The 26,878-nt window shown below is 39.1% G+C and overlaps 1 protein-coding gene across 1 annotated transcript in view; it reads right to left on the reverse strand.

Annotated features, from left to right (window-relative positions):
* PRPH2 (peripherin 2) overlaps positions 1 to 14,675 on the reverse strand; it is a 30,797-nt gene extending 16,122 nt beyond the window's left edge. Inside the window, exon 1 of the mRNA XM_051996973.1 lies at positions 14,095 to 14,675. Coding sequence (XP_051852933.1) covers positions 14,095 to 14,675 — 581 coding nt within the window. The remainder of the gene's footprint in view (positions 1 to 14,094) is intronic.
* Between the last annotated feature and the right edge of the window lie 12,203 nt (positions 14,676 to 26,878).

Genomic DNA, 26,878 nt, shown 5'->3' on the forward strand with positions numbered 1-26,878 from the left:
CAAGATTTGTACCCTCTCTTTCTGCATCCACTTTAGTGTCAAGTACAAGGGTGTATGAAATCTGTGAAAACAGATTGGAGAGAGAAAAGGTCTATGGTTTTCAGTCTTCTCTAAGCTTCAGCCTTGGTCCCTTCTCCTGGGCCCTCCCCTTTTCCTGAATCAGCCTATCCTGAAGCCTCACCTTGTTTGCCGGGGGTTTTGTCCTTGTTCCAATTCTGGATTAAGAGCCAGCTCATACTCTTAAGCCAAAGCCAGGCCAAGGAGATCCTAAATCCTAGGTCATTGAGGCATCTATTTATAACCTAGAATATTTCCTAAGCTTCAATGATTTCCCTCTCAGGTCTATTACAAATCCCACTTTTGTGAGGGACTTCAGAACTAGTTTCACTGTGTTTTTTGTATCCTGAATACCTCATACAGGGACTGGCACACAGTAGGTACTTAATAAATACCCAGAATATTGCATATTTTTCTGACACAATTGGCTCATTGGTTGGTTTTGCTGTCTTGCTTTTTTTCCCCCCATTTTTAAATTTTTTTGTTACAAAAAATCTGACAGGGTTGGGAAATTGGTGAGGAGGAAGAGGTATTTAAGGGGATGTAGCAAAGAACAGAATCAATTTAAAAAATAAATATAAATAAGACTCTTAAAAAGAGTCTTATTAAGCCCTGGAAGAAAGGTTATGCAAAGTATTTATAATAATGAAGGAATTCCTTAGTCAAGCCAGATTTCCCGCAGGTAGAAAAACCAAGTTTTAATAGAAATTCATTCAACCTTTTAGGTCAGGAGTTAGATTTGCCTGAATAAACACAACGATTTAGTACAAAACTTTCCTTGTACACAATTTTCTCTCTCTTACCTCTGTACCTTTGCAGTCTGTACTCCATGCTTGGAACCCAACTCCTCTTTACCTTTGAGGTCTTATAGAATACCTTCAAGAATCAACTCAAGTCATTTTCTTATATGAGCATTATTCTAATGCCCCCAATTGCCAGAACTACCCCCAAATTACTTTGTATTAAATTAACATCTATTTTGTGTTTCCTGATCTGTGTACATGCTGTACATCTCTCCACTAAAAGAATATAAGCTCCTTGAGGACAAGGGTTAGTTTTGTCTTTGTATCTCTGGCTCCTAGCTCAGTTTTTAGCCCAGAGCTTTAATAATTTTTTTTTTTTAAAAAGCCTTAGCAAATGCTTCTTGAATGAATAAATGAATGGATGTATGTTGATAGGTATTTTCTTGTTGAGTACTCACTGGATAAAAAGTCCTATGTAGAGCATACAGAAGGGAAAAGAATTATGATCTCCCTCTCTGGGAGTCCCAGTAATCTTTGCCCTGGAGAACATCCAGTCTGACTGGGGAGACATAATATTGAGAATAGCTACAAAAGCACATGTCAGTGAATACAAAACCAAAACAAATATCAAAAAGTGTTCTTTTTGAATTGGAAATGGATGGAATATCCATCATTGGGGAATGACTGAAAAAGTGTGTTGTGTTTATTGATGGAATACCATTTCACTAATAAGAAATGACAAAAATAATAAAAAGAAATGATGAAAGATGGTTTCAGAAAAGCGTGGGAAATTTTATTTATTTCACCTGACAAAGCCAGGTGAACGGAACTAGGAGAACATTGTACACAGTAACAACACTGAAACAATGATCAATTGTGAAAGATTTGACTACTCCTATCAGTACGATGATACAAGCATATTCTAAAGGACTCGATGAAAAATATTATCAACATCCAGAGAATTGACAAACTGATAAAGCATACTTTTTTTCACTTTCACATGTTGCTTTTTTTTGCAACATGGCTAATATAGAAATATGTTTTGCATAACTTCACATACGTAATTTATATCATAGTTGCTTTCCTTCTTTATGAGTGGGAGAGGAATTGGAGGGAGGAGACCTTAGAACTCTATTTTTTAAAAAGTAATGTTAAGAAATAAAGAGATATTTGAAAGTGTTCTTTTAAACCTCATTGCTCCAGATATTTATTCTCCAAATCATTTTCATCATGATATAGTGATCATGTACACCCCTGGGCACTATACATTTGATCAAAGTGCAAACAATGGCAATAACATGTGTATAGATCACTTCACAGTTTGCAAAGCACTATCACATTCATTATCCCATTTGATCCTGCCCACAACCACCCTGTAAGGTGTGGGTAAGGCAAGGTCTGAAGAGCAGAGAGGTTAATTAACTCCCCAAATTACACAGTCAATGAAAGAGCTAGAACTTGAACTCATGTTTTTTTAGTCTCATTCTAGTGTTTTCTCCACTAACTCCCACTGCCTCTCTAATTGGAACATTCATATAGATTTGTTCATCAAGTTAACCAGTTATTCTGTTCAGCCTAAGGTGGAAGGCTCACTGGTGAGAGTGGGGTGGGCTAGGGGAGGGAAGAACCTGACACAGAATAAGTCAAGGGGTCAAGGGATAGGTGAACACAGAGGATGAGTGCCTGAGATGGTACGACAGGGGACACTGAAGAAAACCTCACCCACTTTGCTTCACTCATAAACATTTTTGGGGATTGAAAAAATATGTGCCATGCTAGAACTCACAGTTTGCCAGATCTTAGTTTTTCTAAGTAATACCAAATTTCAATATTCTATGGTCATGTAAAAGATTTGGACCACTGTCCAACAATGTCCCAACAAACATTCTTTCTCTATAAGAACTAATCATAAGTGACAAAATAGATGAGGGCCCTTCTGTGAATGATGGATTCTAGTCCTGGCTCCTTCATTATTGAGTTCCACAAACTTGGGATTCTCTCTGTTCCTTCACTTGGAAAATGAGGGAATTGGAATTGGAAAAAAAAATTCAGCTTTATTTTATTGTTGGTTTCACATCTTCTCCCTTGCATCTCCCCCTTGCCCCCAATTAATAAGGCAAAAAAAAATTACATATGTAATATATGTATAACCATGAAAAACAAATTCCTCTATTAGCCAAGTCAAAAATAAATGAAAAGAAAAGGAAATGCAAAAAAGGAAAGGAAAGAGAAAATAAAGAAAGAAAAAGAAAAAAGATGCTTTCATCTACATTCTAAGGCCATTCACCCTTATATGGAGGTAGGTAGCATGTTTTATCATGAGTTCTCTGGAAGTATAGTCACTGTGTTGATCAAAACCACTAAGTCTTTTGAAATTGTTTGTCTTTACAATATTGTTGTTAATGTACAATGAGTCTTCCCAGGGTTTTAAAAAATCCTTTAAAAAAAAAAAAAGAAAGAAAGAAAAACCTTAAATCAGAAGACCTGAGTTCAAATCAGACCATTTAACACTTATGTTAATGCTGTGTGATCCTAGGTGAATCATATAACCCCAATTGCCTTGCCAAACATAAAATAAAAATGAAAATAAAATAAATCCTTTTTTAACCCTAAAATTTCTATGATTAGAGGATTCTCAAGCACTAGAAAACCTCAAATGTGGCCATCTCTATGTCCTTCCCCCATCACATTCTTACCTGGATCTTCTAAATCATCCCAACTGGGTCTCTCAAGTGTGTATGACCACTTAGCTTGTTAGAACATGGTACTGCAGAGATCCAAGTAATGAATTTAGCCCCCACCCCCTCCATCATTTGATAGCATTTCCAACAGGGGGAGAAACCACCAAACACCAGAGGCAGCCCTTCCCCACCCCACCATTCCAGAGGTCACTTCTCACAATCACAGGATTGATACATATACTAGATTCTAACCATCGTGTTATTATAAAATCCTGGGAAAACAAGGATTGTAACTTACTTTAGTTTTGTACCATTTCATACCTAGTTCAATATTGTAGACATAATAGATATTGTGCTTGTTTCAAAAATAACTGATGTTATATAGAACTTTAGATTAACTATACACATACATACGTACATAGAGAGATATAGATATAGAACTTTAAGGTTTGCCGAGTACACTTCTTACTACAACCCAGTGCAAAGCACTTTATATTTTTATCTCATTTGATCTTCATAACAACCCTGGTAAGTAGGTGTTATTATTATCCCCATTTTACAAATAAGGAAACTGAAGCAAATAGAAATAAAATGACTTGCCCAGCATCTCTCAGCGTCTAAAACCAAATTTGAACTTTTGTGACTCCAAGCTCAGCACTTTATGTATTATATCACCATCTAGCTACTTACTAGTAGTGCAAATGTTCTTAATCCTGTTTTACAAATAAGGAAACTGAGGCTCATGGAATTTGAGATAATAGTATAAGAAGAATGGGCTCCAGAGCTCAAAGGGAACAAAAGTAGAACTCTCAAAAACACACAGATTTAGTGTTGAAAGGGATTTTAAAAGCCATCTGGTCCAATCCTTTCATTATCCAGATACAGGACATGAAGCCCAGAGAATTTAAAGGATTGGTCCAAGGTTACACAGGTGCAAATAGAAGATCCAGATTTGATTCCAGGACTTCTTTGGTTATTCTAAAAACAATCCCATTATTCTGGAGAACAATTTGGAGTTGTGCCCAAAGGGCTATCAAACTGTATATACCCTTTAATGCAGCAATATCGCTAATGGATATCCCAAGAGATCTTAAAAAAGGGAAAAAAACCCACAAGTGCAAAAATGTTTGTGGCAGCCCTTTTTGTAGTGGCAAGGAACTGGAAACTGAATGGATTCCCGTCAATTGGGGAATAGCTGAATAAATTATGGTATAGGAATGTTATGGAATATTATTGTTCTAAAAGAAATAATGAACAGACTAATTTTAGAAAAGCCTGTGAAGATGTACATAAATTAATGATGAGTAAGCAAAACCAGGAAAATATCGTAAAACAACAGCAAGATTGTATAATGATCAACTATGATAGATTTGGTTCTTCTTAGCGAACCAAGTTCAGTTCATCCAAGGCAATCCCAATAAACTTTGAATGGAAAATGCCATCTGCAGCCAGAAGGAAAATTATGGTGCTTGAATATGGATCAACACTTGCTAGGTTCACTTTTTTTCCTTCTATTTTTTTTCATGGTTTTTTTCCTTTTGTTCTGATTTTTTTCCCCTCCCAATATGATTCATATGTAACTATGTAAAAAATGAACATACACATATATATTTTTTTAAAAAGTTGTTTTACATGTAACTGTAGGGAAAAAACCAATCTCATGTCCACTGTTCATGAAATAACTTACCCAAATTCATACAGCTAAGAGTCAAAGCCAGCATAAAACCCAAGTTCCCCATCTTGGGTCTCTGTGGAGTCATTATAGCTGCTTGTAGAATAAAGGCAGAGAAATGGAGGTAGGATAAAGACAATGGTATGTAAGGAGGTAAGAATTTAGAAATTATACTATAATGGTGGAAGGACATCTAAGTTGTAAGCCAGAGGAACCAGGTGTAAATTCTACCTCTGCTATTTACCATCTCTATAAGTTTGGGGAGGTCATATAATATCTTTGGGCTTTAGTTCCTTCATCTGTAAAATGATGGGACTGGACTACATGACCTCTAAGTCCTTTCCAGTCCTAAATCTACAATTCTTAGGGGCAGCTAAATGGCACAATAGAGTATTGGCCCTGAAGTCAGGAGGACCTGAGTTCAAATCTGGTTTCAGATACTTAACACTAACTGTGTGACCTTGGGCAAGTCACTTAATACAACTGCCTCTTCAAAAAAAAAAATTTTTTTAAGTTTATTTTAAAAATCTGTGATTCTTTTGAGCATGATTTACTTTTGTCTTTGTATTCCTGGTATCTAGCAGTTCTTGGCTCATAGTAGGTACTTAATAAATTCTTGTATAGAATTTGTCTACTCTTGGATAGAATTTATATGCTTTTGTATTCTTGTACATCTACTCTGATTCTAATGGAAGAACTGGAATAGTCGGAGAAAAAACCCTGATTTTTTGGTTATTCAACATGAATCTATGGTGGTTCTCCACTAAAGTCGTCCCCCAATGCTTCCTAAAGAGGCAACAACATTTGTGACTTAGATTTGGAATCAGGAAGACCTGGATTCAAACCCTGCTTTTGACATCTACTGACTTTGTGATACTAGACAAGTCACTTAACCTCATTGAACCTCAGTTTCCTTATCTCTAAAATAAAAGGTTACAGCTCTAAATCTGTGGTTCCAGGATCCTACATCCTCTTTTCTTTTTGGTGAGGTAATTGAGGTTAAGTGACTTGTCCAGAGTCACATCGCTAAGTAAGTATCTGAGTCACATTTGAACTCATGACTTCCTGACTTCAGGGCCAGGGCTTTATCCCCTGAGCCACCCAGCTGTCTTCAAGACCCTACATTCTCTTTTTTTAATTTTCAAAACATACTCATAGTTTTCAGCATTCACTCTTGCAAAACCTTGTGTTCCAAATTTTTTCTCCCTCCCTTCCCCCTAATTCCTCCCCAGATGGCAAACAATCCAATATATGCTAAACATGTGCCATTCTTCTGTACATGTTTCCACAATTATCTTCCTGCACAAGAAAAACCAGATCAAAAAGGGAAAAATGAGAAAGAAAACAAAATGCAAGCAAACAACAAAAGTGAAAATGCTATGTTATGGTCACACAACATAATTATTTCCACAGTCCTCTGTCTGGGTGCAGATGGCTCTCTTCCTCACAAGGCCACTTGAATTGGTTTGAATCATGTCTTTGTTGAAGAGAGCCATGTCCATCAGAATTGATCATCTGTTTCCCTGTACAATGATTTCCCGATTCTGCTCATTTCATTCAGCATCAGTTCATGTAAGTCTCTCCAAGCCTCTCTGTATTCATCCTGCTGGCCATTTCTTACAGAACAATAATATTCCATAACATTCATGTACCACAATTTACTCAACCATTCTCCAATTGATGGGCGTCCACGCAGTTCCAGTTTTTTGCCACAATAAAGAGGGCTGCTACAAATATTTCTGCACATGTGAGGACCCTACATTTTCAAAGTCTGTGCCAAAGACTTTGAGGAAGGGTCTAGGGATGGACTCTATAGAAGTCTAAAAACCAACTTAAATATGGATTATAATGGAATTTCACCTCAATATCATGAAATTCCATTGTGATATCATGTTCATAATATTCATATGGAACTCACTGCCTCTGTTATGGTTCTTTTACTTAACCTTGTTTTTGTGGTACCAATGATTACATTTTTCATGGAACCATGTAAAACCACAGATAAACTCATTGTCAGAAGGTTGATCACCAGGAGATGACATTTTTTGGGATCCCCGTTATTCCTGAAGACTGTCTACCAAAGTGTGGAGGGGGTGGGTATAATCTGTCCAAATGTATAGTGGAAGCAATCACAGATACCTCATCACTGACGCTCCTATCCTCTGGGACACTACCCACCTCCATTATTTAGAGACTCTTTCCTCACAGTGATTTCTTCAGGTCCATCTGCCTTATGACCATATCACTGCTTGGTAGCTTTTTCTCCAAACAAGGAAAATGGCAAGAAGTAGAGAAAAAAACCTCAACAGTAGCTCAACCTAATTTAAGCTGCTAGCTTCAGTATGAATTTGGTGGGGAAGATATCAGTTGGGTTGGGGATGAAGGGGAAGGGGAAGAAAGAGAGTTGTTTGTTTTGGTTTTTAGTTTATTTAATTATTTATTTTTATCCAGGCCTGTCAGGAAACTCCTAGGGAAAAATTCCTTCCACCAATACAAATCAATCAATAAGTATTTAAAGTCCTACTATGTGTTAGGGATTGGGCCAGAAGCTAGAGACATAAGATAAAAAGTAAACAATCCCCGCCCTCAAGATCTTACATTCTGCATAAATCACAAAAAATAAGGGACTGGACTTGTGATTTATGAATAGCTGGCGAGTGCAAAGAATAAAGAATCAGAAAGCCACGAGTTCAAATCCAACTTCAGAAACTTAATATGTGTGATTCTGAGCAAGCCACTTCATCTCTATCTACCTCAGTTTCCTCCCCCATAAAATGTGGATTTTATAATAATAGCACCTACCCCAGGGCTGATGTGAGAATCAAATAAGATAGTAACTGTAAAGCACTTTTAGCACAGTGCCTGGTATACAATGAGAATTATATAAATGCTAGCTATTATTTCATTAGTATCAGGAACTTTTAGAGGAGGAAATTCCCTCCACCATAAAGATCAGTACCTTCTTTAAAACTTGATCTTACAAACTTGCCTTGAATATCAAGAGGTTAAGCAAGGTTCACACACATGGGTCAAAGGCAGGCTCTCTATTCATTATCTCTACAACCCTTCTTGGTGGTGGTCAGAGAGCAGCTTCTAAATGCCTCAGAAGAGTGAATATACTGCTAATAATAAACAATAAAACTTAACAGCATTTATATCATTGCTTTAGTTTAAAAAGTGCTTTATAAATATTATCTCATTTGAAAATATTACCCTCAAATAAAATTAATCTCAAAACGGTATCCTCAAAAGGCATGATATCCACAAAATCATTATTTTTAAAAAATAACTGTGGTTTATTGTAATTATATGTGAGCCACTATAACCTCTATGAGAGTGGGAGTTTGGTCTTTATAATTTCCTAAAACGATACTAAGGAGTGTGAAAAATATTCTGACATACTGGACAATGTTTAAAATGGAAACAGAGTAAACCAGTTTTCATAAAGCTGACCTTACTTATGGTCAGTCTCTCACCGTCCCTGTCCTGTGCAATCATCAACCACTCCCTTGCCTCTTCCCAGGCTACAACCTTAAGGACCCTATCACCTTGATATACCTGTCCTAGGTACCTGCCCTACCAGAGACACCTCCCCCGGACCTCAGCTGCCCCTTCCACAGCCTCTTGGAGGATTGGAGTTAGTGGGATACCAGAGGTATACAAGTCAGGTCAGAAGTCCAGCCCCCCCATTATTTAGAATTGTTGTACCTTCCCCTGATGGATCTGAAGACCTGCGCCATGTCTTTTATAAGGTATCATAAGGATCAAATCTATTGAGTTGGCTTCGATAAAGAGAGCTAATTCAGTTTCAATTGATCAAAGATGGGCAGAAGCAGCTACACCCAAAGAAAGAACACTGGGAAATGAATGTAAACTGTTTGCATTTTTGTTTTTCTTCCCGGGTTACTTTTACCTTCTGAATCCAATTCTCCCTGTGCAACAAGAGAACTCTTCGGTTCTGCAAACATATATTGTATCTAGGATATACTGTAACCTATTCAACATGTAAAGGACTGTTTGCCATCTCGGGGAGGGGGTGGAAGGAGGGAGGGGAAAAATCGGAACAGAAACGAGTGCAAGGGATAATGCTGTAAAAAATTACCCTGGCATGGGTTCTGTCAATAAAAAGTTATTAAAAAAAAAAAAAAAACCTATTGAGTTGGAAGGACATCAGAAGTAGTAAAAGTGAGAGATACGATCAGTGTGGGAACATTCCACCCAAGGTAAAACCCAAAGGTCTTCTCACGTTTGAGGTGTGCTGAGCGTGGGCTGGTTACAGCCTGCTCCCTTTCCCTTGGTCTTCCCAGCTATGGTCTCCCTGGATGCTTTTCTATGAGGCCTAGTTGGGGTATCTATCTCCCTTTTGTGGCCGTATCGGAGAGTCTCCCTCTCTGGGGCCGAAGGGATCTCCCTGTTCTCAACTGAACTTACCCCACGTTCTAATGCCCCAAGTCCCTATGGTGTTAAGGGGCCAAGCATCACCTTCTCTAAGAACACAGAGCACAACCCTGTGCAGGCAGAATATTGCCCAGAGAGATATTATTTTATAAAAATATCATTAATGCATTCTAATAGAATCTTGGCATTTTGTCATGAACCCCACCATGATGCCATCTTTATAACAGTGATCATTTGCAATGCATTCCCCCTTCTTAGGTTATTTTATAAAGCCTTGTGTTTCTGAGAAGCCATGAAAACACATTTCGGGGGGCAGAGGGGATGCCTTAATTACTACTGCCTTAGAAATAGAGAAAGTTATGGAAGCAGATAGTCACAGAGGTTGTGGAAAGGACAAAGCAGAGAATGCCAGAGGAATTCAAGCCTATACTACAGGCAAAAATGAGAAAAATTGAGAAAAAGACAGACAGAGAGAGATGAAGGGACAGAGATGGGGGGGGGGGGAGAGAGAGAGAGAGAGAGAGAGAGAGAGGAGGAAAAGAAGGAGGAGGAGGAAGAGGAGAAGGATGAAGAGGAAGAGGAGGAGGAGGAAGAAGAGGAGGAAGAGGAAGAGGATAAAGAGGAGGAGGAGGAGGGGGAGGAAGAGAAGGAGAAGGAGGAGGAGGAGGAAGAGAAGGAGAAGAGAAAGGGGGAGAGAGAGAAAAAAAGATAGAGATAGAGAGGAGGAAGGAGAGGAGGAGGAGGAAAAAGAGGGAAAGAAGGAGAAGAAGGAGGGAGAGGAGGAGGAGAGAAAGAGGGAGAAGAGGAGGAGGAGGAGGAAGAGGAGAATAAGAGGAAGAGGAGAAGAAGGAGGAGGAGGAGAGAAGGAAAAAAGAAGGAAATATAAGAAAAAAGAAGAAGAAGAAGAAAAGGAGAGAGGGAGAGAGAGAGACAGAGAGAAGGAAGGGAAGAGGGAGGAAAGGAGGAAGAAGGAAAGAGAGGTGGGGGAGGAATGGATGGGGAGAGGGAGAAAGAAGGGGGAGAAGAGGGGGGAGAAGGGAGGGTTACAGGGGAAAGGGAAGGGAAGGAGGAGTGAGAAAGGGAAGGAAAGAAACAGAAATGAAGCAATTTTTTGGGGGGTTAAACCTGTAATTTTGTCAATATGGGGCCCTTTTCATGAGGAAGTCTACCTCTGCCAACAAATGTCTGCGACTGTTCTACATCAGAGAAGTCTATGGATTTGAATTTGTCTCACAACCTGTGTCAGAAGCCGGACTTTCACCTGGGCCTTTCTGGCTTCAAGACTGGCTCTCCCTCCATGCTACTTGAAACTAAACAATTGATACGGTGAACAATCTGCCTACAACTCAATTTTGCCTGAAGCATCTAGCTCCTTTCAGAGCAAAATCGATGCTTGGAAAAAGTCTAGCTTTGCTCCCTTCTGGTGAAGGGGTTTAGGGATTATCTGGAGAGAAGGTGAATTCAAGTGCTGGGGTTTGCCTGGATAGTTGGGAGTTGGACTCAAAAGATAAAACCCCCAGCTAGCTGCTTTCTCCTTCCAAGAAAACCTGGGTTTCTGACTTGCCTCTGATCCTTGTTGTTTAAATGACCCTGGATAAATAGCTTATCCTCTCATTGGCCTTGGTGGATTTATTAAAATTACAAAATATAAGTAGCCAGGTGATACAGAATGACAATTTAAGAGTCAGGAGGGCCTGAGTTCAAATCCTCTCTTGCCTCTTACTAGCTGTGTGATTCTGGGCAAGTCATTTAACCCCAATTGTCTTAAAAATAATAATAATAATAATTTTTTAAAAGTCCTTTTCATGGGAAAATTTGTATGAATTGGTACAAAGCAAGCAGTGACTATAATAATATAAATAAATATGACACTAAAAGGCAGCCAAATGCAATGTTGATATGTTATTCCCCAACGATCAGATGATAAAATACTTGTTCCTTTTTAAAATATAGTGTAGGAATTTTTGACAACATAGTGTTGTATATATTATCAGATACAACTTTTTGTCTGCCATTTTTACTTACCTGTTTTTATTACTAAAAAGTAAAGTTAATGAAAGACACCCCCCCTTCCAAAATAAATAAATAAAATTATAAATTACAGTTAAGGTGCCAATCTGCATAAATGGAGGGAGTTTCCTCTCTGAAAGGTCACTATGCTGGTGAAATCACAGGTCCAAACAGAGATTATTATTATGATTATTAACCACAAATCAGAAAATATATAACATATATGTAATAAATATATAGTATTTATAAACTAGATAACATATGTAAGGCACTTTGCAAAACTTAAAGCTTGTTGTGCTTCACAGCCATATTAAGAGAGAGTGGGAAAGTTTAAATGATGCTACCTGAAACAGTGCACAAGCACATATACACTCACATAAGACACATATATGTGTAGACACTTGGGCACACACATACATACACACACACTGCTTCCCTTTGTATGAAGGACAGAAAGGCTTATGGTCCCGTCCTCCAACAGGGATTTACATCTATAATCCCTGTGCAAGGAGAAAACAAAATCTTCCAGTAATGACCTTCAGTCTGAATTCCTTTTCTTTTCAGGTGTAGTTAGTTAGGCAAAGCCCTCTGAGGTTCATTAAAGTTCAGACTCATAGCCTGCTCGAAATCACTTTAGGGGTGACCTAACCCAAACCTCTCACTTTTCAGAAGGGAAAACTGAGACCCAGACCTTTCATTGCAGATGGCTGGATTTGGAGACAGGAAGACCTAAATTGAAATATTGCCTCAGACACTCAGTCATTGTGTGATTCTGGGGAAGTCAATTAATCTCTCTAAGCCTGAATTTCTTCATCTGTAAAATGAGGAAAATAATAGCTTCTATCTCACTGGGGTAGTTGTGAGGAACCAATGAAATAAAGAATAGAAAGTGCTTTCAAATCTTAAATCACCATATAAAAGTTGGCTATAATTAGCTAATCTAGTTCATAGATTTGGAGCTAGTGAAGATCATCCAGCTCAGAGACGCTTAACCTAGGGTATATTTTTATGGTTAGATTTTATGGATAAATTTCAAAGAGTCTGTGAGTATGGGTAAGAGAGGGAATTTACCTCTTTTATTGCAGCATTATTGTTTTCCCTTATAATCATATTTATTTTATTTTTATGTTCTTAAAACCTGTCATTCTGAGAAGGTCCACAAGCTTCACAAGACTGCCAAAAGAGTTGACATGAAAAAGGTGAAGAACCCTTAATGTAATCCAACCCCCTTATTTTACAGATAAGGAAACTGAGTCACAGAAGTTTGCCCAAGTTCACACAGTTAATGACAGAATTGGGATCCCAGTCCCAATTTTCTGACTCCAAATACATTGTGATTCGTTTCACTATTGAGCTAGATGCCATCTGGGCCCAGAGTTATAAAACACTCATAAATTACCACCAAGTTGCTGATCTGTATTAGTGGAAATAATTTCCACTCTGGAAGTTCCACTGGTGAAATCATAGATCAGTCAGTTAATAAACATTTAAGTGCCTACTAGACACCAGGCACTTGTGCTAAACCAAACAAAAAGTAGTAGTCATCGTTGTCGTAATTAGTAGTCAAAGTAGTAGTAGTAACCTCAAGTTAGAAAACATAAAATTAATAATTTATTTCATATTTATTTTAGTCAATAAATGTTTATTAAGAGCCTACTAGGTACCAGGCATTTGTGCTAAACCAAAGTAGTAGTAGTTGTTATTGTAATCAGTAGTCAAAGTAGTAGTAGTAGTAACCACAAGTTAGAAAACATAAAATTAATCACTTATGATTTCATATTTATATCCATCAATAAACGTTTATTAAGAGCCTACTAGGTACTAGGCATTCGTGCTAAACCAAACAAAAGCGGTAGTAGCAGTAGTAGTCAAAAAAATAGTAGTAACCACAAGTTAGAAAGTATAAAATTCATAATTCATGATTTTGTATTTATTAGTCAATAAACATTTATTAAGAATCTACTATGTGCTATTCATATAATATTATAAATTATTTTATATTTATTAAATTATTATTAAATATACTATATTTATATATCACTTAGAAGTTGGACAAACACTTTCTTTATGGAGTGAGGCCCTTTAAACAACTTATATGTAAAGTGAAGATCAAGGCTCTTTCCTCCATAAAAGGTTATCCTTTTTTTTCTTTTGGTCAAAGAAAACAATAGGAGTCTTATTTTGTAACCATGATTTAAAGACAATGGGCTTCTTTGGGATGGAATATTCGGCGGCAGAATCTTGGGTGATGGAGAAAGAAAATACTTGAACTTGGGCAGGATAGCATTTTTAGATAAAACATCCAGGTCCCAAATCAATCTAGTCTGATGGCTACAGGTGAATGAGTTGGGAAGAGAAATAATTTTTCAGGAGATATGGTCTGGGGATGAACAATTCCTCCCAAGTCTGATGAAGCTGGTTTCCCCTAAGGACCTCCACCCCAGTCAAGGGTAGGGGCAGCCTGGCTGCCTGGGTTCCTCATCCCTAGGGGTGTACACACACACACACAAAGAAACCCCATACCACTACTCACTCTTTAACTTCTTTGGAGGCAAAGTCCAGATAACGGTTGCTGATCCATTGAATTTCAAACCAGTCTCGGAAGCCATTGTTTCCACAGCACCTGAACTCAATCTGCAACATGTCGATAGTCTTCTTCATAAAGCACCGACCCGGGGTATCTGTGTCCCTGTAGTACTTCATGCCATTCTTGAGCCCATGTTCCAAGGTACTCTCCAGGGAGCCCCTCATCAGGAAGCAAAAGAGGGAAACCAAGAAGAGGAGGATGTTGAACAGAACGCAGACGACCAAGTAGGGCTTCAACCATGGCTTCCATTTGGAGTATTTTTCAGGGTCTAGAGCATCATAACATATTTTGCCTCCAAGAGCATTGCAGATGCAAGCTAGCAACCCTACCCCAATCAGGGAGTTGGGCACAAAATGGCTCTCTGAGTTGTTCATTACCTCACTTCTCTTCTTGAGCTCAATCTTGAGGAATATTCCCAAACTGAAGAGGATGATTCCAGTTAGTGTTGAAAGCCAGTTCATGAGCCAGAGCCCCTGGGCTAATTTGACTCTCTTCTTCTGGTCGAATTTGATTTTCATCAGTGCCATTTTTACTGGCCGGAGCCCAAGTGGGCTCTAGGCTCTTAAACTTGGTGGGAGACAAAAATTCAAGGCCTTTGGGGCACGGCAGATGGCCCAGTCTGCAGGGAGCCCTTCTCAGGTCTGGCCATGTCTACTCCTTTATCCTAGGGCCCCAACGAGCTCAGGAGTAGCAGCATTAAATTCACAGTTCATCAAAGGCAAGTAGCACCAACTGCTGTCTCTCCAACTCCCGTTTAAGCAAAGGAGAAACAGTCTCAATGTGGCAGATTATTAAAGTAGGATCTGCCAGAGAGGTCACCCTAATCCCTTTAATCAGACTTATCCAATTAGAAAAAGCCCTGCCAGCAGCAGAGAAGGAGTAGCCATGGGCTCCTTCATTTTCCTCTCTAGAACCTCATTGTGGATGCTGCAAGAGAATCAGGGGAAAGGATGGGAAACCAAATCTCTCGAATCAACAAAGCAAAAAAAAAAAAAAAAAAAAGCCAAATGTATCCAAGCAAATTAATAGCCACAGGCACAGTCTGGGGGACTTTCTCTGGGGGAAAGAGACTTTGGAGAGATGGCACCCTTTATTGCAAGGAAGGAATGGGCAGAGATGACTATTAGTAATCCTATGGATGCCCTCTAGTGGCCAGAACCAAAGTTTAAATGGAAGTGGGACTACCCACCAAGTCTAGACTTTGAGGGGGAGAGGAGTTCATTTTATTGTTTAATTCTTAAAATAGTATTCAATTTTCCCAAATACTTGCAAAGATAGTTTTAAACATTCACTTTTGCAAAACCTTGTGTTCCATATTTTTCTCCCTCTCGCCCTTGTTCCTTCTCCCCAAGATAGCAAGCAGTTTGAAATAGGTTAAACTTGTGCAATTCTTCTAAATATATTTCCCTATCAATCATGATGCACAAGAAATATCAGCTCAATACTAATTACCTTTTTTTCTCACCTATTTATATACTCATGTGATTTGTTGAGCTCAATTTTATTTAGATGTGCTTACAGAAATATAAATTATTTTATGAAAAAAAAAAAAGAAAACACCTACTGAGGAATTAAAGAGCTAAATCTCAAAAAAAAAAAAGAAAGAAAGAAAAGAAAAAGAAAAAGAAATATCAGCTCAAAAGGGGGAAAAAATGAGAAAGAAAAATACCAGCAAACAAACAACAACAAAAATGAAAATACTATGCTTTCACATTCAGTTTCCATAGTTCTCTCTCTGCATGTGGATGGCACTTTCTATCACAATAGAGTTTACGTTAGCTTATGACAAAAAGGGAAGGAAAAAAAAAAACACCCATACATGTCCCAGGTACAGAGCCATTTTCCAAAATACAAAAAATTACTTCTTGAACTCCTTAAACCTGAAATGATGTGGCTGATGTAGACACCAGATGATATTAGGCACCAAATGTTAGGATTTGGTCATGTGAAAAATTCACAATGGCCATTCTCCTTGGTAGAAGGTAGTGATGAGGTCCTGAATGCTGTTTTGGTTCAAGAGAAACTAAAGAAGTGATACTGAAACCAGCAGGCAGAAGGCAATGATAGATATCAGTTCAGCTCCATGGTCCCACCCTCTGGGAAGGGCCTCCAGTCAGAAATCCAAGTCAAACCCCTGAGACCCTCCCCCTGTAGGATTTCCAGCAGTCTCACCTTGCCATACCCAATCAGAAATCCCAGTCATGTCCCTGAGGTGAAATTTTCCCTATAAAATCTACCTGTGGGCCAACTGATGGCTGCTTTGGGTTAACCTACCATGGCACTCTGCCTGGTGGAGTCTTTCTCCTTACTCCACTCCTTGCCACATGGTATTAATGAGGTTTAGGTTTGGGGGTTCCCTTTCAGGAAACCGAATGATGAGGTCTAGATTCAGAGAATCAAAATAAGGTCTAGTGGCAGATTCGGGGTTCAGGAAACCAAATGGAGAGGTTTGGTTCCCCTGCATCCCCTTGGGATTTGGCTCAAGGGTAGGGAGTTTAGGGGATCCCCTTTTGGTGGCCCAGGGATTCTCTGTAAAGAAATTTACAAATCAGAAAACCTAGATTGCTAAGAGGTTTATTATAGGGATTGGGAAGTAGGTTAGAAATCCTGACAGAAAGGCATAAAGTCTTGTTAGGGAAATAAGTGAGATAAAGAGAGGATGGCACTGGAAAAGAATATTGTCCAGTGAGCAGAGACCTCCTTGGCATAGCAAGCATGGCACAGCTGGCATGTCAGGACCTCGGCAAAGAGAAAATTTTAGATTAGTTCTTTTATAATGTGAGTTATGGCTACAAGTTGGGTTTCACCTTGAGCTGAATTTGAATAGAATTGAATGAGTTTCTTTAATTGATTAGGGTTGGAATTCTTTTAGCTCAAGACTGAACCAACCCCACCTAGATAACAGAATGAAGCTGTTTATCTTGTTTCCTCTAGGGTGGGGTCCCTCACTGAGGCAAGAGTTGAAGGAGATCTTCTCCTTCAAGGAGTTTTAGTTTCATGGTCCCTTTTTCAGTCTCTCCTCTAACTCCATTATGCTTCTCAACCCCACTTCTCCTTCTTATAGCTAACTCTTTTAGGGTGCTAAGTCCCCTTTAGGATTTAGCCTGCCCCAACCTCACGTGGTGCTCCCTTTCTACTGTAAGGAAAGAAGGAAGAAAGGGAGGAAGGGAAGGAAGGAGGAAAGGAAGGAAGGAAGGAAAGAAGGGAAGGAAGGAAAAAAGGAAGAAAGGAAGGAAGGAAGGAAAAAAGGGAAGGAAGGAAAAAAGGAAGGAAGTAAAGAAGGGAAGGAAAAAAGGAAGGAAAGAAGGAAGGAAGGAAGGAAGAGTAGGAAAGGTTAGGTAGAAATTAAAGCAAAGAATTTCCTTTTTCACCTAGTCCAAAAAAAATTTAAATAAATAAATACATGAATCTGGGAGAGGAAGACCCTCATGGCTTGCCCTAGGACCAACTACCCTAGTATCTATTGGTGTCGAATTTGAAAGAATGAGAGAGATTGAAGGATGCAGATTCTCATGAGCAGCAGGCACCCCCCTCCTTAGTCCCCCCTTTGTCCTCCCCCCAGAGAGAGTGCACTGTGACAAAGGCCAGAGGAAACTTTTCTAGGTCAGTCCCTTCCTATGCCCCCTCCCACTTAGCTTTTACTCGGCTAGAAGAACACCCTCTTTCCCATCCCAATGGGTCTAGATTTGTGTTATTTCTCCCCCTTGGAAGAAGATACTATGCATGAGCCTCATTAAGCAAGTGCAATAAAGAAAAAGTCTTTGAGTCACTGGCCCTGGCTGCTATAAGCCAGTTTCTAGCTTAGACTCCTTTATCAGAATTCTGTAGCCAAGTCAGTTTTTCATTCTGAAAGCCCATTGGTCAGAGATACTTATTATCTTACATTACCTTGGGGCTTACAACATTCTGTGGGCTCTTAGCTTTTCTTTGTCTGCTCAAGGTTCCTGAGGAATTGAATTTTAACTGTCCTGTGGAAACTTCATCCTGGTTAGTCTCTCACAGCCCTCCCTCACTTAAATCCAATTCACTTGCATGGCATGACTTTACCCTCCTGATGTCATGGTCCTCTTCTAGAACAAATGTGGGATATCCATCTGCTGTTGCTGTGTGTCCTTTGTTCCCTGCCCCGGGATCCCTTTTATCAGTTCTTCAGTTTCTCTCTGCCCAGCACAGCCACCATTCAGGACCTCATCATGAAAGTATCATTTTAGAGAGATGACTTTAGAACCATCCCGTAGAGTTGGAAGTAACCTAAGAAGGTATCCAGTCCCAAATCCTGAATTTTAAACATGAGGAAAGGGAGGTCCAAAAAATATTAAGCCACAGATAAGATTTGAATCTAAGTACTTGGCTCTAATCTCCTTCCATTGTACCACACAATACATCTCTCAAAAGTCATCATTCTCCTATCTCTGCTCACATTGTCTCCTATATCTGGAATGCCCTTCATCTCTCTTTTCCCTATTGAATGCCTGCATATAAGCCCAGGGAGACTCCATTTCCAGAAAAAGGGCCTCTGGCTCTGGGCTACAACAGATTAGATTCAATTTTAGGCGACTCTGACTCCACCAAAAAAAAAAAAAAAAAAGAAAGAAAAAAAAATTAAGCTTTTACCCACACTTTTTGGTTCACTGCCTCCTCACTGTAACGCTAAGAAAAATATCCACAATAAAGTTTGTGTCTATGATCTCCCCAAAAGAGATTTTTAAAAAAACTTCTCAGAAGTGTCCAATAGAGAATTAGAGAATGGATACAGGATAAGAAAGCTATTTATTTCCTCTACCACAAATGTTTTAAAAACAAATACTCATAAGTACTCCTTAATAACATCCTAAAAAAAATTTTTTTAATAACATATCCCAGGAAATAAAGCAACTTTGTGGGACAACTATATGCCTCTGATTTGCATCGTCAGAGTAACTCCTAAGGTCAAGATGTTCTGGCCAGCCACGGCATTGCTTATCCCCCGGCAAGTTATTTCACCTCTGTGAGTACTTCAGTGGGTATATTCCTCCTCTCTGATGATGTCATTACACTGTTGTAGCTCTGCCGTTTCCCACTAGGTGTCATATCTCTAATTCTTCCCGTCTCATTCTCTGGAAGCTCTCTCCTGAATGTGTCACATTCTCATGGTCTCCCGGTCGCTGTTGGGCATTGCTCCTAGCGACAAGTTCCAGGGCTTCATCCAGAAGAAAAGCAGATTGCTTTGGTTATGTGCCAACCACCAAAGCCCTCATTCAAGCACGTGTTGTCATCTTCTCCCTCTACCTTCTTGCCTTCTCTGCAAATAATGGCCAGCAATGATACCTGGGACACACTACCCCGCTGGGTCCCCTTAAAGAACTAACCGTGCCCACCCACCCACCCACCCACCTTGGGCAACATTTCATCTTAGCTCAACTGGCCTTTCCTTTATTATTGGGCAGAAGGGGAAAATATCAAGAACAGAAGAGACCCTTCTTTTTTTCCAGCAAGCAAACTGGGCCCGAACTTGGTATAACAACAATCCTTTAGGCTCACCTTCTGGAGCCGATGGTCTCTAAGCTTGGGCAACAACAAGCCCAGACAGGAAACCCCTCTAGGAACAGCCTTTTTGTCACCAGACAACCTTGCCAAACAATTGTTGTTGGGCCTTACTGTTGCTGTGGAATCTCACTACTCTTGCTACAATACGCTGTTTGACTCTGTCTAATCACAAGTATATAAACCAAGGGTTCAGCCGCACTGAAGTGTCCCCCCCCACCCCATTAGGGATGGGACTCTGGCACATGTGTCTCTGCTTGCAAGTTTTTGTCTCATTTTGAAATTAAACTTGTTTGCTTCCTGACTCTCCTGTCTTTAGCCTGCTCTGTTCAGCTCCAGCCATCCACAGGTTAAAGGTTATAAAAAGAACAGCCATTCCCTAACAATGATCAAAGTGAGGAAGCCTTGAATATTGTTTTGGACCAAGAGAAATTAAAGAATTGATCCCAGTGGCAGACAGGCAGAAGAAGCTAATCTGATAGAGATTAGTTTAGTTCCATGGTCCCACCCGTTAGGGAGGTGGTCCAGTCTGAAATCCAGTTATGTCAAACTCCTGAGACCCACCCTCTGTAGAGGTCTCCAGCAGTCTCATCTTGCCATACCTGTCAGAAATCCCAATCATGTCCCTGAGCTTAAATTTTTCCTATAAAATATACTTGTGGATGATGAATGTTGGAGGGGATGCAGGGAAACTGGGACACCGATGCATTGTTGGTGGAGTTGTAAACGAATCCAGCCATTTGGAGAGCAATCTGGAATTATGCCCAAAAAGTTATCAAACTGTGCATATCCTTTGATCCAACAGTGTTTCTACTGGGCTTATACCCCAAAGAGATCTTAAAGAGGGGAAAAGGACCTGTATGTGCCAAAATGTTTGTGGCAGCCCTGTTTGTAGTGGCTAGAAGCTGGAAAATGAATGGATGCCCATCAATTGGAGAATGGCTGGGTAAATTGTGGTATATGAATGTTATAGAATATTATTGTTCTGTAAGGAATGACCAGCAGGATGATTTCAGGCCTGGAGAGACTTACATGAACTGATGCTAAGTGAAATGAGCAGAACCAGGAGATCATTATATACCTCAACAACGATACTGTTTGAGGATGTATTCTGATGGAAGTGGATCTCTTCGATAAAGAGAAGAGCTAATTCAGTTCCAATTGATCAGTGAGGGACAGAAGCAGCTACATCCAGAGAAAGAACACTGGGAAATGAATGGAAACTGCTTGCATCTTTGTTTTTCTTCCCGGGTTATTTATGCCTTCTGAATCCAATTCTCCCTGCGCAACAAGAAAACTGTTCGGTTCTACACATATATATTGTATCTAGGATATGCTGTGACATATTTAACATGTATAGGACTGCTTGCCATCTGGGGGAGGGGGTAGAGGGAGAGAGGGGAAAAGTCAGAACAGAAGTGAGTGCAAGGGATAGTGTTGTAAAAAAAATTACCCAGGCATGGGCTTTGTCAATAAAAAATTATAATTATTAAATAAAATAAAATAAAATATACTTGTGGGCCATCTCATGGCTGTTACTTTCCTTTGGGTCAGCCCACCATGACACTCTGTCTTGTAATGTTTTCCCCCTTCCCCTTCCATTTCCCCCATGCCATGCGATATCTCCCCCTAACTCTACTATGCTTCCCAATCCCACTTCTCCTCCTTAAAGCTAACTTTTAGGGTGCTGAGTCCCTTTAAGGATTTAGCCTGCCAGCTAAGGACATACCAACCTCATGGGGTGCTCTCTTTCTACTGGGTAATTATGAGTTCCCCTGAGGAACTTAATCTTTCATATGCTTTCCCAGCTCTATTTCATATTTACCATTCCTGGTGTCTATTGTATCCCTTCATTTTGGCTGTAAACCTATTTCCCTAAATAAATCTACGTTTTGCCAAAGAGAATGGCCATTGTGAATTCTTCATGTGAGTATACCCCAACTTTTGGTGCCTGCCATCATTTGGTGACAAACCCCACATCATAGATCATATTAAAAGGAAAGAACAGACAGTTCTTAAAGGAAAAAATCCAAACAATAAACAGCTATATGAAAAGTGCTCCAAATCACTATTAATTAGAGAAATGAAAGTCTTGTTTGTGGAATATTCAGAAGCCAGTGTTGCTGGATTGAAGAGTACTTACTGAGGAGTAAGAGCGTAAGAAGACTGAAAAGGCAGGAGGGGACTAGATTATGAAGTGCCTTATCTGCTGAATAAGTATTTTATACTTGCTCTTTAAGGCTATAGGGAACCACTTGAGATTATCGAGTAGGGGAGTGATTCATTTAGACCTACACTTTTAAGAAAATCACTTAGCACTGGTCCTGGAGTCAGGATGATGTGAGTTCAAATCCACCTTCTGATACTTGATACTTATTAACTATGTGACCTTTGAGCAAGCCATTTAATCCTGATACCTTGCCAAAAAAAAAAAAAAAAATCACTTCAGTGGATAAATGGAGAATGGATTAGAAAGAGACTTGAGGCAAACAGATTCATCTATTACTGCTATTGCAGTTGTTGTTTGTCCTTCCTTCTCAAAGAGGATCATGACATCAGGGAGATGATGCTATGACAAGCAAGTTAATTGGATTTGAGAGAGGGTGGGCTGTGCAAGGTCCCCTTCCTCATTTTCCCCTTCAGAGCCATCTGGGTCCAGGGTCCAGATAGAGAACAGGAGGACTGGAGACAGCCCTGGATGCAAAGGGAGACCTTTTCCTTTTTTAAGTTAAGGTCTTCAACAGGCCTCAGTTTGACTGAGGTCACACCCATTCAATGATTAAGATTGGATAAGAGTTGAGGCAAAAAATAGTCTCTTTTATCTAGTAAAAAGAAAAATCAATCTGGAAGGGAAGACCTTCAGAGTTTCTGGCTAAAACAGAAATTACTGCTATTTACATTTAGTCTGAGCTGGATGCAGTGGAAGACCTTTGTAAGTGAAGAAGTAAACAAGGAGAAACATCCTATGTTTCTTGCTACCCCACTGATGAGAGAGTCTCCCATGTCCTCTGTTGATACCATAAATGAACTACTAAACTGGGAGCCTCTGCTGCTCTGGTCTCAGCTGTATTACTTTTTGCTTGATATTCCTCTAGTGCTCTCTCCCAGTGAGCCCCTTAGAGGAGTGAGGTAAGTCTACATTCATTACCACCCATTGGTCAGAAACCCTTAAATCATTTGCAATTCTGGCTTCTTTCCCCATCATTCTACTCAAACAATTCTCTCCACTATCAACTGATTCCACAATTTGAATTCCTTACTATCTTTCACCCCCCACCATATCCAAGGTTTTGCCAAAGTCTGTAGAGTGACCTTCATAACATCTCTTAAACATGCTCCCTTCTCTTCTTTGACCCTACTCCAACACCTCCTTAAGATCAAAGAGAAGGAAGAGCCAAAAGATTGGGGTAATGAGAAATACAGGAAGTTTCTTCCTAACAATATCTCCAAACATCTAGAAAACTAGATTGAATGCTGATCTGGAAATTCAAGAAAAATTCCCAGTGAGTTATTATCATCCCAGGTCGGCACAGCAAGACAGAAAGAGAGATCTGTGGATACAGGAGATGAATATATGAAACTGCCATGTAGAGCATTCCAGCATAAGGGGATGTACACCAGGACAAAAAAGTCCCAGAACCAGCAAGAGGTTTCTAAAAGTGGGAAGGGCACAAGAGCAGGTGCAAACTGGCAGCTCTGTTGCTTACTATCCAGTTTCAGGTCATATCTTTATGATAGAATAAGGAGGATATCTGTCCCTATGTCAAAGGAGCCAATTCCTAGTTCGAAATAAATATGTGGTAAATTCACAGTGGCCATTGTCATTGCCAAAAGGTGGATTTATTTAGGGGAAAAGGTTATAGGCAAAAATAAGAAATAAAATAGGCACCAGGAATGACAAATATAAAATAAAGTTGGGAGAGCATATAGTTAGCAAGGAAAAAGACAAGTTCCCCAGAACTCACAATTAACAAGGAGAATACACTGTGAGGTGGAAATAAGCCATTGACTAGCAAGTTAGATTAATCAGAGTTAACTAGAGTGAGGAGAAAGATGCCATTAAAGGGAAAGCACTATGAGGGAAATAAAGAGTGTAGTGTTATAATCCTGAAAAGAACTTAGCAAAGATCTTCATCATAACCAGATCTTTTATAGGGGAAATTCAGACTTGGGGATTTCTTAGGGAAACTAGGGAAGTAAAGATGAGAACTCAGACGGAGGAATCAGGGAGCCAGAAGAAATGCACCTGGCAGACCAGATCACAGACCTGTCTAAAGATGAGCTAATCAATCTCTCAAAGATTGTTTTAAAGATGCACAGAGTTTGGGGAGATGCATATTGGGTGGAGGTTGATAAAAGACTTACATCCATTATCAAAATCATTCTATACAAATAGGATAGTCTGAAAAAAAAAAAAAAAAGAAAAAGAAAAAAAAAATAGGATAGTCTGGAAATTGGTTATATCTGATAACAGCCAGATGGGTTTCTTCCTGACAGGAAAAGAGAGAAGTCCATATCACCTAAGGATTACATTCTGGGATAAAGAATGGCTGCAGTCCCTAGGCTGTGTATGGAGCAAAAACCAAGTTCAAATATGAGCAGCATCTATGTGGCACTGATCCTGAAATCAGAATAGAAACTGGTTTTAGGGTTTCAGCCTTAACCTCAATCTGAACTTAAAGAGGAATAACAAGGGCAGGAATCTGAGACCAAAAGCTTGCAGCTCTTTTGATCTGAACCCAACAAGAATTTTTCAGCTGGCTAATAGTAATTGAATCTAGTAGAAGTCTACTGAAACTTCCATTAAAAAGCGGCCTGTAGGAATATTTTTCAGTCCCAAATCTGGGTCAGAAACTTGCAGAGCATAGAACAGGGGGAACTTTGGAAGCGCTGAAAGCTTGTGAATTCCCAGACTGAGCTATCCCTGAGAGTTTGGAATAATACAACACTCAGTACCCCCAAGAAAGCAGCAACAGGACTAGCCCAGACCTTCCTTCCAGAAGTGCAAAGAGCCTCACCCTAATCTCAAATCTAAATTAAGAAGGTAGGAAGTAGGTTCAAAGAATGAGCAAAGAGCAAATCAAAGAAATTTTTAAAAAAATACCACCATAAACAGATATTTTTGTCACCTCAAAACACAAATCCCCCAAAAGAGAATAACTCCAAATAGCTACAAGAAAAGTCTGAAAGAAAAACATAGGTTAGGCACAAGATAAAGCAAGAGTTTTAAGAGAGTTTTAAAAATAATTTTTTGTTTGTTTAATAAATGAATGATTTCACTAGAGGGAAAACTGGTGAAAAAATGAATTATGGAAGAAAAATAATGAATAGCTTAGAACAAGAAGTACAAAACTTTGCCTAAGTCACAAATAAACCTGAATATTATTATGAACAAAATAGAAAGAAACTAATGATTCCATGAGACACTAAGAAATATTAAAACAAAGGCAAAAGACACCCCCCCCCAAAATAGAAGAAATTGTAAGATATCTCACAGCAAAAACAAATAGTCTAGATGATTTAAGAATCAGTAGACTACCTGAAAGCTATGACCTCCTAAAAAGAGCATAGATATTATATTTGCACAAAAATAATAAAACTGCCCAAATCTCTTAAAACCAGAAGAGAAAGTAAAATAGAAATAAATGCCTCAAAGACACCCCCAAATGAAAACTCTGTGGAACTGAGTATAGTTCTATAGGAGAAATGTACTTTTAAATGAAATAGAAAACTTTTGAATTTGGGGCCAAAGAAGAACTAGAGTTCATTATTGAACAAAAAATAGATAATTTAGATTATATTAAGTTAAAAAGGTTTTGTACAAACAAAATTGATGTAGACAAGATTAGAAGGGGGAAAATAAACTGGGAAAACATTTTACATTCAAAGATTCTGATAAAGGCCTCATTTCTAAAATATATAGAGAATTGACTCAAATTTATAAGAATTCAAGCCATTCTCCATTTGATAAAAGGGCAAAGGATATGAACAGACAATTTTCAGATGATGAAATTGAAACTATTTCTACTCATATAAAAGAGTGTTCCAAATCATTATTGATCAGAGAAATGCAAATTAAGACAATTCTGAGGCACCACTACAATGTCAGAATTCTTACAAGGTACTAAATCAGTGGAATTGATAGATAGTGGTTGTTTAGCAGGATACTTAACAGTTCTCTAGATGTACTTAGAACTTACTACAATTCCACAAGATTCACACCTTTAAGAGAGCATCAATCAGGATTGACACCAGGAGATTCATAAGTCAGAGAGCACAAGCCCACTCTGGGAGGCGGAGACAGATTCATTCCATATTCCACCTTTGTGCTGGCTGGATTCATTTGGAGGGAGCTAGAGGCTGAATCTCAAGACTTTGAAGGACATAATAAAGGATTTGGACTTTAATCCCTGGCTGCATTTGAGGTGATTATTACTCAGAACTGAAACTAAGGCTGCTCCCAGAAGCCCCCCAAGAAACCTGCTCTCAGAGAACAATATATTTTAGAGAAGAGAATATTACACTACACACCTCTCAGATTGGCTAAGATGACAGGAAAAGATAATGACAAATGTTAGAAGGGATGTGGGAAAAGTGGGACACTGATACATTGTTGGTGGAATTGTGAATGGATCCAACCATTCTGGAGAGCAAACTGGAACTCAAAAAGATATCAATCTGTGCATATCCTTTGATCCAGCAGTGTTTCTACTGGGCTTATATCCCAAAGAGATCTTAAAGAAGAGAAAAGAATGTGCAAAAATGTTCGTGGCAGCCCTTTTTGTAGTGGCAAGAAACTGGAAATTGAATGGATGCCCATCAATTGGAGAATGACTGAAAAAGTTTTGGTATATGAATGTTATGGAGTATTATTATCCTATAAAAAACGATCAACAGGATGATTTCAGAGAGGCCTGGAGAGCCTTGCATGAACTGATGCAAAGTGAAATGAGCAGGACCAGGAGATCATACATGGCAATAACAAGATTATGTGATGATCAATTCTGACAGACATGGCTCTCTTCAACAGTGAGATGATTCAAACCAGTTCCAATTGTTCAATTATGAAGAGAGCCATCTACACCCAGAGAGAGGACTGTGGGAATTGAATGTGGTTCACAACATAGCATTTTCACTCTTTTGTTATTGTTTGCTTGCATTTTATTTTGCTTCTCTTTTTTTTTTTTTTGTGCAGCATGACAATTGT

Source organism: Antechinus flavipes, chromosome 4 (assembly GCF_016432865.1).
Source record: "Antechinus flavipes isolate AdamAnt ecotype Samford, QLD, Australia chromosome 4, AdamAnt_v2, whole genome shotgun sequence".
NCBI lineage: Eukaryota > Metazoa > Chordata > Mammalia > Dasyuromorphia > Dasyuridae > Antechinus > Antechinus flavipes.